General features: G+C 40.0%; 1 protein-coding gene across 3 annotated transcripts in view; it reads left to right on the plus strand.

Annotated features, from left to right (window-relative positions):
* Positions 1 to 15794, plus strand: part of LOC124720145 (zinc finger protein 492-like) — a 125973-nt gene that overhangs the window by 80377 nt on the left and 29802 nt on the right. For 2 of the 3 annotated variants that reach the window (XM_047245448.1, XM_047245449.1), the window contains one exon: positions 12716 to 12753. The exons of the other annotated variant lie outside the window; for it this stretch is intronic. In XM_047245448.1, coding sequence (XP_047101404.1) covers positions 12716 to 12753 — 38 coding nt within the window. The remainder of the gene's footprint in view (positions 1 to 12715; positions 12754 to 15794) is intronic. 3 annotated transcript variants of the gene reach the window in all.

Consider the following 15794-nt stretch of genomic DNA (forward strand, 5'->3'; position numbering starts at 1 on the left):
ACTCCATAGAAGATCACGTGGAAAGTAAAAAACCTTTAATAATAGCCCACTATAACAAAGGGTGCTGTTGATACTGTAGACAAAAAGTGTGCCAAATATTGTTAAAGTCGCCGCACACAATGTTGGACCATGGCCGTGTTTTTCCATATTCTTGACATGAGTGTTGTCAGAGCATATGTTGCTCATCAGTCATTCAAGGTAAGAACTGTGCTTACCAGGATGAACTTCATGAAAACCCTAGCGAAAGAACTGATCGAACATTCACTGCACGAAAGGATAGTGATTAGATGCCTCCCACAAGAATTGAGATTTTCTATCATTCTAGTTCTAGGAACTGAAGTACATCTCCATGAAGAGCTGGAAAAGGAGGACAAACTACCTAGGGATGGAAGGAAGACATGCCGCATTTGTCCACCAAAAAAGAAGAGAGAGACAAGTTACTTGTGTCGCAAGTGCAAGGTCCCAATTTGTTTGGAATGCTCTTGTAAGGTGTGTCTGCAGTGCATGTAAGGTGGTGCGTAATGTGGCCACTTTCAGTAGTGCAGATTTTTTCTGTTTCATTTGCTGTCAAGAATACTCATTAAATTTAACACTGATGGTACTTGATCAACATTAACCTGCAACAACCAAGTTTCAAGTAACGAACTACTTCTAGATATTTGGATATTTGTCAATCACTGTAAATTTCAATGAGAATTTAGAGCGCAATATGAATAGGTCTTTTTCACAGCATCGAAACAATATTTTCTTCATAAGTTACCATTTATGTATAATTGAAGAATAAATATGTAGTACTAAATTCAAAAAGTAGCTCTATATTGGTGATTTTTTTACGTATTTTTCCTGCCTTCTGAACGCAGTCCACGGGACTGCACGACTGTAGTTGCGTGAGAAGTACTCAAGACTGTGATTAGGGGTTAAGAGCATCTGCTCCAGGGCGAAAGGTACTCTAGTGAATACCAGAAGGACTTGTGGCAAAAAAACTAGGGCCTAAGACCCTGAGGTATGCATTGGATATACAGTACGGTGGTTAGACTTAGGATCTCCTATGAGGTCATAGTGTCATAGGAGAAGGTAGAACAGCAGGTTGCAGCTAAGAAGCTTGCTAAGGTGCAGAGACTGGCCTGCTTCACCATAACAGGCAGAATTAGTAGCACGCCAACTGCTGGCATGGGAGCCATGCTGGAAATGCCTCCCCTACACCTTTGGGTGTGAGTTTAATCTCTTGGCTGTTCAAGCCCAGGATTACAGAGCTTCTTTTAAAACACGGCTTTGGCATCATTACCTTACCATGTTTTTGGTTATCGACCTTGGCCAGTATTCTATGTGCTGTCTTCTAAGCCAGTTCTGTAGTTCTAGTTTGAGCATAGCCTTAGTGATTGTCAGGACAGGTTCCAGTCCAATGAATGGAGTCTCTGCCCCCAATGTGTCGGCTTGTACTTTGCCACTGATCCCTGAGTGGCCAAGGACCAATATTGGTTTTACCCAATTGCTTCCCCCTAGCTCCACCAGAGCCCTGTGACATTCTACAATAATTTTAGATCTTGTTGCAGGAGTTTGCTAATGATTTAAGGTCTGTCTGGCTGTCTGAGTAGATGTAGATGCTACAGTCCTTCTAGCACCTATGTATATTCTCCTCTACACACACCCTGATAGCAGTAATTTCAGCTTGGAATACCGAGGCCAGTTGTCCTAGAGAGACGATGCCCTCCAGTCTTCACTGAATCCCATACACCATGGCCCCAGCACTTTGGTCTGATTTTGACCAATCAGTGAACCAGACAATGTCGCCAGTATGGCGTCAAACTGTTTTTTCTCACTGTTCCCAACTTCAAATTATTATATTGTCAAACTTGTTGAAGCAGTTGGGAGTTGTTATATAGTTGGCCGGCATTTCCCCAGCCATTCCTATATTTGCGTCACTCACTATATTAGTGTCTGAGTCTGGATATCCCAATGAGATCCAGTTTTGAGTCTGTATGCACCAGCTGCTGCCCAAAGGTTTAGTGGAGGCATGCCCAGCATGGCTTCCACCCCAGTGGTTGGTGTGCTACTAATTCTGCCTCTTATGGTGAAGCAGGCCAGGCTCAGCGCCTTAGCAAGCTTCTTAGCTGCAACCTGCTGTTCTACCTTCTTCCAGGACACTGAGGCCCCATGGGAGATTCTAAGTCTAACCACCGTGCTGTATATCCAGTGCATACCTCAGGGTCTTAGGCCCTAGTTTTTTTTTGCCACAAGTCCTTTTGGTACTCACTAGAGTACCTTTCGCCCTGGAGCAGATGCTCTTAATGTGAGGAATCCATGTTAGTTTCTCATCTAAGGGTACCCCCTAGATCTTTCACTATCCCCTTCACAGATCGAGTTTTATCGAAAAGCTTTAGATTCCAACTTCAGTGTTGGATATGTTTCTTCATGATTGGTACCACAACAGTCTTTGTAGCATTAACCCTTAGGTTCTATTTAATGCACTGGTCTTGCACAACGTGCAGCGCACCTTGTGGCATATTCCTAACTGTGTCAGTAAATGTGCCAAGTATTACTATGACAAGGTCATCTGTGTATCCTACACAAAATCATTGCCTGGAATCTAGTTTCTCAATGAGTTTGTTCACCACCAGCTTCCACAATAAAGTGGACAAAACTCCTCCTTGTGGACAATCTCTAGTGGTTACTTACAATCTCTTCATTCAACATGGTGGCCTCTACCCTCCTTCTACTAAGCATGGCCTTAGTCCACCTACATATAGTGGTAACTAGGCCATGCATCTCTGCTGCCCTAACCATGGAATCAACAGTTGTCCTACAAAAAGTTCCCTCAATGTCCAGGAAGATGGAATGGGCCCTTCCTTGAAAGCAAAGGGCTTTCTCCACCCTCCCAACAAATTGACGGGAAGCTTTCTCTGGTGATTTACCTGGTTGATGATGTGTGTGTTGGTTTGAATATAGATGAGCCATAGTTAGCCTCCTCTCCCCAACATGTACATTAACCAGACTGATCGATCTCATATCCTTGGCCCTGGTATGATCAGTTTACCCTGGCTTTGAAATAAAGACAACTATCACTGCCCTTAGGCATTGGGAATGACTCTCGCTGCTAGGCTGACCCTGAATAACCTGCACAGCACTCTTACAAGATTCTCTCCTGCTCGTTTCAAGAGAGCTGGAGGGAGTCCATCTGGGCCAGGTGACTTGACCTGTTAGAATGTTCCCACTGCCCATTGGATTTTACTGAAATCGACACATGCCTTGGCCAGTCGCAGTCCTCTCTTTGAGTGGCTGAGAAGCATTGTCTTTCAGGGGTTGCATTCTGGCCTATGTTATCCGCCAGAGCATATTGAGGAAAATGAGTTTTGAGGAGCAATTCCAGTGTCTCACATGCTGTTTTTGTATTTTCCCCATCCTCCTTCCTCAACGTACCTTCTGGATTAGTTGGTACCCTAGTGAGGAGTTTGTGAAGCCTGGCTTGAGTTAAGCACCTCCCCGTGCTTGTCACTTTAAAACCTTATGAAATATTCTAAGATAAATATTAGTGAAAACATGATAAACTGCCATCATGCAACTGTTAAGATAAGTAAACACAAAGGAGTATTTTTATGCAAACAAGTGCGTCTTATCAGTTTAGATCATAATTTCCTGTTTATTTACATGGTGCTTTATGCTACTATGTAGCACATACCAAGTTTGAATTACAACCAATTGAACTGGACATATCTTGATCACACTGCATAATAGTTAATTTTTCAAAAACGTGCCAACACATACTGACCAAGGATAAAGGTAAGGGTGTAGTGTAAGTTTTAGTCAAATTTTAGATACCCTGGATACAGTTGAGTTCCAGATAAACTGTACAGTTTGATGTGTGGTTTGTGCTTGTGGCAGTTTTGGCTTACCAATAGTAAAATTCAGTGTTATTGTAATCAGTGTTTATAAAAATTAATTAAAGAAAAACTATACAGTGCTATATTTAACTCCTGAAGTTCAGATGCACAGTTTGATATAATACCGTTGAATTCAGTTTTAGTGTTTCTCTATATAATACTTGTGCATAATGTTCTATAGCCGGAAAGTGACAAATTAGCGGTTGGCTATGCATTTGATTTTTTGAGAGATCATTCAGCAGAGGTAGAATATTTGATATGTTGAATCATTTGCTTATTGCTGTTCGTCACTTACTTTGGCTGCATTCATCTTTTGTTTGTCAATGGGTTGATGAGTATGTTTAAATGTGTGACAAATTCTACTTGCCATCATAGCATTGACCTTGGAAATGCCCGAAACTTCCTCAAAGATACTACTGCAAAAGTTGTATGAATGTGAATTTAAATACTGCCTCACAGTTGTCGACTCTCTCTCACAGGAAAGTATTCCCAATGGATAGCCGGTTAATGGTATTTCTCTTGGCTTGGGAGGAACATAGTTCACCAGAGCAAAATATTAAATGTATATCTGTTTGTGTTTCAATGTTAAATGACAAATGTTCAGTGTCAATCAATCCTGTACATTTGATGATACTCACATTACTATCTCACTTGTAGTATTTGAAAGTTTGATTGCATGAAAAATTTTAAGTTACCTTAATTATTTGTTCAAATTAATTTCCAGTGGTACTTACAGAGACTTGATACCATACATTACAGATTATAAAACTCATTTGTTTGTTCAAAAAAGTGCCTTCAAAGTCGAGGTGTGTTATACTCGAATTTAATATAACAAGTCCAGTGTTGGTGTCAAAATTCCTGGTTGCCTTAAAATTTGCCACATATTCAATACTGCAGGAAATCTATTTCTATCTAGCAACTTTGGATTCAATTGCACCAATGCATCGAACATGAGTTAATGGGATTCACAAGATTGCTAACAGTGTCTCCCTCATGCCCCACAATCACAAACCAAGAGCACTGTCTAGCCTGTGATGTGTCATTGCAGTCTACAATGCCAGCGAGCTTGAATTGAAAGTGATTTGTGTTATTGGTAACAGAAGAATATTTTCTTTAGTAGCTAGCTTCACAATGGAAAAAATAAAAGCTACTCATATGACGTAGGCTATAAATAGAAAGTAAAAGCATATGCAGAACAATGTGGAAACACAGCAGCCAAGCAGCATTCCAGTCCTCCAGCAACAGAAAAAAAATTTGCTGTTGGCAGGCTAGTAAAGAAGAACAGAAAAACATGAGGAAGGCCAAATGTGCAAATAAGGGACTGATTACAAAATGACGAAAACTAGAAGATGATGTACTGAAATGGATTCAAGCACACCATCCAAATGGTATTAAAATTACTACAAAAATGTCTCGAATACATGCTTGTAAGCTAGTGCTACAGTGGAACTTAACAGATACTAAGTGTGAAAATGTTTGGTGCTACAGGTTTATAAAGTGTCATGGACATAGCATGTGAACCAACAGCAAAACATCTCATAAAATTTCACAAGAGTATGAAGAGAGTATTACCTTTCCATCACATTATAATACAACATAGAAAGAAAACCAGTGTGGAACTAAGTTAAATAGTGCATAAAGACTTGATGTGCCAAGAAACAAAATTGTTGCCATGAAAAGTGCTAAAACGGTAACTATTAAAACACTACACCGTTGTTCTTTCGTGTTGTGTTGATGGCACTAAACTTAATCCAGTGATCATTTTCAAGTGCTAAAAAACGTCAAAACATTGTGGAATACTGGCAGGTGTTGTTCATGTATGTGACAAGGGTTGGATGGATGAGGCTGGTATGAAATTGTGGATTAACAGAAGCAAAGGAAAGTCACTTCGTTGAGGATGAGTTCTCTTCTTGTGCTAGATCACTTCAGTAGTCATTTGTAAAATTCTGTGAAAGAGAAATGGAGACAATTAAATCCAAAGCTTGTTGTTATTGCAGGAGGACTTACTTCACAATTGCAACTTCTTGAAGTCTTGACAAATACACTACACTGAAAAGCCAAATAAGCTGGTACACCTGCGTAATATCATGTAGAGCCCCAGTGAGCATGCAGAAGTGCTGCAACACAACATAGCATTTACTCAGCTAATGTCTGAAGTACTGCAGGGGAAGAATTGACACCAAGAATCTTGCAGGGCTGACCATAAATCAGAAAGAGTATGAGGGACTGGAGATCTTTTCTGAAGAGCATGTCGTGAGACATCCCAGTTTTGTTCAGTAATGTTAATGCCAGGGGAATTTGGTGGCCAGCAGAAGTGTTTCTCAGCAGAGTGTTCATGGAGCCATTCTGTGGCAATTCTACTGGTATTGCCCAAGTCTGTCAGATTGTACAATGGACATGAATGGCTGCAGGTGATCAGACAGGATACTTATGTACGTGTGACCTGTGAGTCATATCCAAATGTATCAGGTGTCCCATATCACTCCAGCACACGCCCCACACCGTTACAGAGCCTCTACCACCTTGAACAGTTCCCTGCTGACAAGAAGGGTCCATAGATTCACGAGGCTATCTCCATACCTTTACACATCCATCTGCTCAATACAATTTGAAATGACTCATCTGACCAGGCAACATGTTTGCAGTCTCAACAGTCCAATGCTGGTGTTGACAGGCCAAGTTGAGGTGTAATGCTTTGTGTAGTGCAGTAATCAAGGGTGAACGAGTGGGCCTTTGGCTCCAAAAGCCCATATCAGTGATGTTTTGTTGAATGGTTTGCACGCTGATACTTTTTGATGGCCCAGTATTCAAACCTGCAGCAATTTGTGGAAGGATTGCACATCCATCACGCTGAGTGATTCTCTTCATTTCTTGGTAGTCCCTTTCTTGCAGTATCCTTCTCTGGCCACAGCAATGTCAGAAATTTTATATTTTAATGGATTCCTGATACTCACTGTACACTCATGAAATCGCCATACAGGAGTATCCCCACTTCATAGTTATCTCAGAAATGCTGTCCCATCACTCGTGCACTGGCTAAAACGTCACATTCAGACTCAATTAAATCTTAATTACCTGCCATCGTTGAAGCAGTAACTGATAAAACAGCTGTGCCAGTCACTTCTTGTTTTATATAGGCATTGCAGACTGCAGTGTCATATCCTGCTTGTTGACATACCTCTATCTTTGAATACGCATGCTTATACCAGTTTCTATGGCATTTCAGTGTATTCAAATTGTATATGGAAGAGGATTGGAACAAATGGATGATGGATTGAGCCCAACATGAATTCATGACAAAGGGAGTTCTAAAATGATCTACAAACAAACAAGTGTGTCCATCAGTAAAGCAGTTGCGATGTAGGGTGAGAGAAAATATCATTGTTAAAACTTAGATACTCGTAATGGTAGTGAAGACCATCTTATATATAGACAACAATGATGCTGAGGAAAGTTGAGATAATGAATGTCAGTGATCTTACAAGGTCATTTTGGTTTTATAAACTAAGAAATTTTTAGGCTGACTTTGCAATCTAATAAAAAAATGGTAAAAATGTACTTTCCTTAAAAATTGCTTGAAAATTAAGGTGCACCTTACAGTCTGTAAAATATGGTGGTTGTTTCCTTCGAATACATTTTGATTTGATCTGATGAGCTCACATCAATGTACATAAGGATTGTTGCTCCTGTCCAGATAGTCATCAGATTGCATATAGTGATCTGCAGAACAAAACAGTATTTGTACTCTGCCACTGTTCTTTACTATCTCCTTCTTTCATCTTACCATGGATCTTAATACAGTCCTATTACAGTAGCACTCAAAAATGTTTTATAGAAAGCATTAGTTACAATTACATAAACATAAGTGTGTAATACAAAAAATTGCCATTGGGTAATTGAAGAATATGAAATTGTAATCTATTTATTACAAGTCTGCATATCTATTTGCATGAGGTATGAGAGACAGTTGTCAGAGCACGTGTTTCCATAAGTGCTGATGTGATAAGAAATACCACTCCAGCCATGGTAAGAAGATCGCAGCACTGCATTGATACCAATTGTCATCACTTCGAACACCTTCTGTAAATGGATGTTCAAGCCACCTTTTTGACCTTCATTGACCTTCAAAGATGTTAGTGTTAAACATCATTGGATTCATCTCCATAGCTGCTATCAGAAAATAAGTATCAAACTGCAGCATCCCATTTCAAAAGCAAAGTTGATCTTTATATATCTGAAGCAACAATTAACCAATTTCATACTGTGGCCCCTGTTGTACCATGCAACTTTTGTCCCACAAACCTCTCAACTCCTATCATACTTTAAGAGTTACTCTTGGTGGCAATAGTTAGTGACTCACCCTGTATACTCCACACCATCAGAAAAAATGTTAAATTCGTTTTTGTCACTCCATAAAACCTTAAATCCGTCTTTGGCATTCCAAGTTCAGGGTTTCCTTGGAAAGTCTATCCTGTCCCTAGTTTTTGAATTTATGAGCTGGTTTATTTCATTTGTCATGTAAATCGCCTGTTACTAAGTGACTTTTTATGGTAGACGTGCGTGAGCTCAGTCCATTATGTTGCTTCAGATCATCCCTGATTTGTTGAGGTGTTTCTCTTGGAGCTGCAGCTGATTGCCTACAAATCATTCTGTCCTTAGCACAAACCATTTCAGATGAGAATAGCTCGAGGTGTACCGAGACCTTCTCATTTGAAATACATAGAAATAGGCCATTATCAGCCAACGTGCTACTGAGACTATATTATACTTCCAAATACAGCATTTTCTTTCGCTGCACTCATTGTATTACATATTCTTTTCATTTATTTTTCTTTGACATGTGCATTATATAAATTACATTCTCATCAACTAGGTAGTAACAAATTGTATGGAACCACTTTAAGAGCAGTTCTAGACACTTCAGTCCGGAACCTCACGACTCCTACAGTCGCAGGTTTGAATCCTGCCTTGGGCATGGATGTGTGTGATGTCCTTAGGTTGGTTAGGTTTAAGTAGTTCTAGGGGACTGATGACCTCAGATGTTAAGTTCCATAGTGCTCAGAGCCATTTGAACCATTTTAACAATTGTTAAGCATTGCATTCGCTGTAACCTAAGAGAAATCTTTATATATTATTTTCTTCATATTATTTTTTAAAAAAAGCATAGCAACTGTATACCAATAAGATTGTAACAGTGAGAAGTCTTTGCCGGTAGATTCAGAAGCGTGTGACCCACCTTAAATTTCAAGGTGGTGGGTTACTCTGTACTGTTAATGAAATAAAATAAATCAATGTCCTTCATCCTTGCTCTTCATAAAGGATGATCGGACCTTAGGTTATTGGTTACTGTTACTTGCTGTTCATACCAATGACTTTGCACACTTGTTAGTTGTTGCGATATGCCATACTCTGTAGCAGGGCTAGACTGTTACCTCCCAGTCTTGAAGACATGCCAAATAGTTTGTTTCACATCAAGCAAGTGTTCCATTTTGTTATACTTCTAGTTCTCTACAAGTAAACATTCACTGAGTGAATACCTGAGTTATAGTGGTTAATGAATACCATACCATCAAGGCAAGTTACATAATTTTGTGCTGAAAGAATATATACTTATATTGTTGTATGATTTTGCTCATTTACTAGATATGTAACCACAGCAGCATGAAGCGCTTGATGGAGTGTCACTTACATGAATTGCTCTTCTATGACTTCATGCAAGCAGTACTGACAGCATAACAATGCAACTGAAAAATACTTCTGAGCATTGCTGTAGCCTAACAAAACACTCCAAATACTGTTATCTGCATATTTGCAGAGACTTTTTGACCTCCTTGCTGTAGTTCATTTGCAGTACATACAGCACCACTATGCTGTACTGCGAAGGTATTACAAATGAGAAACAAGTTTCTTTGTTCTGCTCAGTTACAGGCCAGCTAAGGTTTTACATTTCTTTATGCTACTCCGTCATCTGTACATGTATTTCTCTCCACTCACTTTATGTCTAGTTTCCATCTTGTCTTTTTGGAACTATTTTGTTGTGGAGAATTTATCAACTCAATTCTGTTTCTGTATTTGCTTTGGTTTTCAATTTCTTGCTTATTTATACAAGTTTCTTGTAGGTCTTTGTGCACTTCTGTAAGCCAATGAGTTTTTTAATAAAAAAAGATTCAGTACTGCTGCGCAGTTTTTCTTTTCAGTATGCTAAGACTCATTACCCTTCTTTGCCAAATTTTGGCCCCAGTTATTTCCCTACATATTTATGTATACTTGTCTATTGTTTCTGAATTAAAATGTTTGTACTGGTGTTCTGTTTCCTGATATCTTTTCTTTTTTCGTAATTTTCACTATCATTTGTTAAACCTGAAATCAGTGTTTATGATGCAGATGTGTATTCTGGCCAAATGACTGCCTTGCGATTCATAGGTTCTGCAATTTTGGAGAATGAATTTTTACTATGAACTTCTTCTGTTTACTGTAATGCAAAGACCATCTTTCATAGTCATCCTCTTGTGGCTCCATTTTCTCCACCATTTGGCTATATGACTTATCATAGATCCTTAAATTTGTCTTCCCCTGATACTCCCATACTCAGTATTTGAGTGGGATTTTGCAGCATTGCTGTTCCCCATTGCTGCTTCTTATCAGAGGAGATGAGTAGTCATGCTTTTCCTATTGTTTTTATTTCTCTCTGTTTTGTACTTTCTCTACACCATCAATATTGCTAAATTATCTACAAAAGTATAACAGACAATTTTGACATCCATTTTCTAACCAAGTAGTATTCAACTTCTGGTATTACGTTCGGACAAGTGCTCCATCTGTTCAATGTTCATTTTTCTAGTATGGTCTGAAAGAAGAATGGAGTTAGTCCATTGCCTTGGCTAAAGTCTGTTCTTATATCAAATGAAGCTGAAGTTCTTTTAAAAGGACTCGTGTTGTCTTCTGCATGTCAGATTTTTTAAGAATTTTGAATAAAAGCAGTCGTGCTTTATAATCATAAGCCTTCTAAAATTTTACAAATGTGTTCCAACAGTATTTTGCCACTTTAGTCCTTCATCAATCTGCCCATCACAGGACCTTTCCTGTCATAAGCCATCCCTGATATATCTTGTATTTTAGAATTTCTGCTGTTGTTTTCTCCTTGAACTTTTCATGGAATTTCTTTGAATCTTCTGTGAACATGGTTATCAGTTATTCTAGGCCAGGAACCACTTTTATTAATCAGTGGTAATGGTCAATTTCAACAGGTATCTATGTCTGACTGTGAAATTTATCAAGGTCTGGGAATTGTGCTTTGTTATTGGCACATAAGCTATGTGATATTCTCAAATCATATTAGTGTTGATTGCATATCTTTTTAGTGATTTAGTGATATATATGTGGGGTGGGGGGATGGTTATCTGCCAACAATTTAGCTAACTGTCTTTTTCTTACCATTTATCCTTTTTTCTTACATCCACGGTCAGGCAGACATTTATAAATGAAAACATTTTATCCCTGAACTGTTATGGTACATATTTATTCAAAATTAATTTGGCAGCTGTACGATTCTCAAGTGGTAAGTCAGTGTGATGTCTGAAACCTTTATAATTCCTTTTGAGGTAGTACTTTCCTTGTGTTAACCGTGTTTGCAAATTCCATAGTCATTAAAAGACTGGAGTCTTCATAATTTGTATGTCCAGACAATGTTAGTACTTAATGTACTAATTTCTGTCAGTCATATCATACTGCACATCTTTATATCCACTCCCCAATGACTAGGCATGACATGTAATAACTTCGACATAGTTCATAGTAAGCTGTCGCCTGAGAATGGCTTAAGTCAAAATTCCAGTTGTGAATAAATACATTTAATAGCAGTTTGGGCATAAAATGTTATTCCATTGTGCACCAGTCTGAGGATAAAAATTTAATAAAGTTCTTACATTTTCCTCTGGCACTTCATCAGATGCTTCTCAACATTGTTCTCACGACTGTTTTGCTTTCTGCATTGTTCTTGTTAACGTGATTTATTGATGCATGTGCATCAATTATTGTGTACCTCTCATCTAAATATTGGATTATTGCAGGGAGAGAGTCTGTCTGGAGGCAATGGAAAAATTTGGTACTGATTGCAACATAGATTTGACGTTTATGAATGCAGAGCCTAGTTCTGGGATAGTTTCGCGAATTTCTTCCCTGTGTTCTCTGTAAAAATCTACAGTTCTCTGAATGTGGTATTTCTTCATCTGTGAGTGTACTGTTTTGTAATACCAATTTTGTTATGCATTTACAGTGTCTGAAAGTATTTTGAGTTTGCCAATATTTAATAATGTTTGTATATTTAGTGGTCCAGGTCTGTATGTAGTTCTGAATGTGAACTTAAGGTTGGTTTTAGAAGTCGCTCCTCACTTCTGCAAGTTAATCTGGGCTGCCCAGAGCACAAAGGCCCAAATGTGTCATTTATGATAATCGATTCTTCTGTCAGTGAATGGCAGTTTTCATATTAAAAAAAGTGAACGAACATTTTACACAAGGTGTAAGTGCATGGAAGGTTAAAGATGTTTTTGGTCACTTTTCTTTGTGAAGTGTCTAGTAGGAAGTATGGCTACAACCAAATTACTAGCTTGTGTAGTTATTTACAGTACTGAAGACAAAGTGAGAAAATGGAAAGTGAATTCTTACTAATATTCTGTTTCATTAACTGCAACAGTTTATTATGTCCTCTTTAATGATATTTTCAAGCTTCACTTACAGCGTTTGGTGGACCAATCACATGTTGGTGGGTGTTAATAGAAATTTATTTATTTACTGTCCCATCAGTTGTAAATCACTGGCCATTTCTTGAAATATTTCAGGTAGAAGCCTCAACAAGATATGCATCTGATAGCGCAAGGTAAGTTTTCATAATTCACTGCAGAACTTTTTGAGAAATATTAATTTTCATTTATTGTGAGAGTACTTCAGATATGAAATGCACTACTGTAATTATTCAGAATTACCAATAAGCACAAACATTACAAGGCAGTATGGTCAGTAATGCTGTTCTGTGCAACAACCATTATGTGACTGTTCCTAGATAAATAGAGCACATGTCTAATATCTGTACAGGAAGACAAAAGTTCAGGTGGTATATCAGCAGCTATATTGTGTTTAATCCAGAACATCAGTTGAAAATCACTGAAATTCAACAGATTATTCTTGATAGCCACAAGCTAATGTCATACTGCAGTAGAACAAGAAAGGGTGAGTGGCTATAAATCAAAAAATTGGAGCTGATTCCCAGCTTTTCAGATCAATGAATATAGTGTTGGAGAACTCTTTCAATGCTGTGCCACAGTGGTGCTCAGGAAACACACAAGCTTGTAGTGGTGACAGTTTACGGGCCATGATCAAGAAGAATTGTGAGTAGCTGGTGCCAGTTTCAGTAAGGTTGTGAAGACTTAGCTGGTAAATCCTCATTCTCTTTGTTCCTCCATCATCCTGGTGTGATCCTGAAGGCTGGCTCATTCATTAGACACATTACAGGTGACAAGGTAATGTATAATTCCTAGCTCTGGGTCAACAGTAGGGTTCACACACACCCTCTGATACAGGCCAGGCCCAGAGAGTGGTGACTGTTACTTTCCCAAATGCCAGTTGGTCCCTCTGTCAGGAGTTCGGGAGGTGTGAACAGTCATTTACGGTGCGTGAATCCCACTCTGAGGGGGCACCCAATTGGAAGGAGCATGCCAGAGGAGATGTTGGCAATCATGGGGATTTTTTGCAGTGGCTCAATCAATGTCTTCGGGTGTGTCCACTAAACATAAACAGAATGAGGCTAAAGATTTCAAGGCCGTCCCAGCTGCACATCAGTTCCTCATGGTATCATGTACCGGAGGTGGTCAGTCCTTTGCTATGGTTAATGCATGCGTTATTCTGAAAGGTGTTGTTGCAGTTGCAGGCCCTGTGAAATTTTGTCATTTATGTAATACAACTTCTGAAGATGTATTGTGATTTTCAAGCCCAACAACTGCTTACAGCAGCACTCCTCCAGAGTTAGCCTGTTTGTGTTGAGGACTATCATTCACTGAAGTCTTCACATGGTGTTCTTTGCATTCTGATGCTAGATGGCCTCACCAAGGGAGAAATCCACACTTCCCTCTAATCATGGCATCACTATGGCCCATTGAGTAATGAAAAAGATGGATGCAAACTTAAAGCCCACATGCACTCTTTTTCTACCATTTGCTCAAGTAGTGTTTGCCTCAAAGATTAAGGCAGGCTATGAAGTCATCACGGTCCAACCATACATAACAAACAAAATGAGTTCAACATTATAATAAAACACATATCCTGTCAAAACATGACCAAATGTGACATCTTGGGTTGTCGGGTGTTCTGCCGGATATCAGCGTCGTACTTGCATGACATTTCGGTCACGTAGCTCAAGACCTTCATCAGGTGCGACCTGAGACTGCTGTACAGAACTTGTTCAGTCATACACTGACATCCACGTATTTCCTGTACAGAAACCAATATTACGAGCAAACTGAAGGTGTAGCTATGGGCAGCCCACTGTCCCCTGTGGTTGCCAACATGTTTATGGAGACTTTTGAGGAGAGGGCATTGGAGACAGCCACATTTAAACCAACATGCTTTTTTAGGTATGTGGATGACACCTTCGTGATCTGGCCACATGGGATGGACAGGCTCAATGAGTTTCTTGAACATCTTAACTCATGCCACCCTAATATCAAGTTCACCATGGAACTGGAGAAGAATGGCCAGCTGTCATTGCTGGATGTACTAGTCCAGAGGAAAGCAGATGGATCAATTGGCCACAGTGTGTACCGAAAACCTACACACACTGATTTATATCTGCAGGCCAGCAGTTGTCACCACCCTGCACAGAAGAATGGGGTTCTGAAGACTTTAGTCCACAGAGCACGTGCCCTATCAGACCAAGAGAATCTACCCATAGAGATAGAATGTCTCAAAACAGTTTTCTCCAAGAATGGATACATGGACAGACAAATTGAGAGGGCACTCCGACCAGCCACTATACCACAGGTTCCTAAAGAAGACCAAGATGAAGCAAGGAAGGTGGCATATCTGCCCTATGCTGGCTCTATTTCTGCCAGAATTAGTAGGATCCTGCGTAAACACAATATCAAGTGTGTTTTCTGTCCATCCAACAAGATCGGGGGATTGCTGGGGAGTGTCAAAGACGACCTGGGGTTACGAAAACCAGGGATTTACAATATACCTTGTCAATGTGGCATGTCCTACATTGGCCAGACGACAAGAACTGTGGAGATCAGGTGCAAAGAACATCAGAGGCACACTAGATTAAGACAGGTGACTAAGTCAGCCATTGCTGAACACTGTCTAGAACTAGATCATGCCATGAAGTATGAGGATACCAAGATTCTAGCACAAACACCCAGATTTTGGGACAGTGTTATAAGAGAATCGATTGAGATTAAAATGGCTGACGATCTTATGAATCGTGACACAGGGTACCAGCTAAGCAGAGCCTGGGATCGGGCTCTGGAATTGTTAAAGGAGCAACGGGGCCAGCTGCAACACTACACAAACAGAAGAACCAGAGACATGGAGATGGTAAACGAGCCCCTGAGGACTGCCAGGAGCACCAGACCGAAGATGGAACATCCAGAAGTGGGACTGGTGGGCGCGGACCGCAGAGGGAACATCCAGAGCCACAGCAGACGAAAAACGGGGCGGCAACGCTCCAATAGGTCGTGGTGAGCGGGCGCGGACCGCAGGGGGAACGCCTGGTACCCCAGACCGTAGATGAAACCCCCAGGAGCGGGTTTGGTGGGCGCGGACCGCAGAGGGAACACCTAGAACCGCAGGGGACGGAAAACGGAGCAGCAACACTCCAGCAGGTCACAGGGAATGGGCGCGGACCACAGAGGAAGCGCCTGCAGCCGT

This window comes from Schistocerca piceifrons, chromosome 11, assembly GCF_021461385.2.
Source record: "Schistocerca piceifrons isolate TAMUIC-IGC-003096 chromosome 11, iqSchPice1.1, whole genome shotgun sequence".
NCBI classification, from domain to species: domain Eukaryota; kingdom Metazoa; phylum Arthropoda; class Insecta; order Orthoptera; family Acrididae; genus Schistocerca; species Schistocerca piceifrons.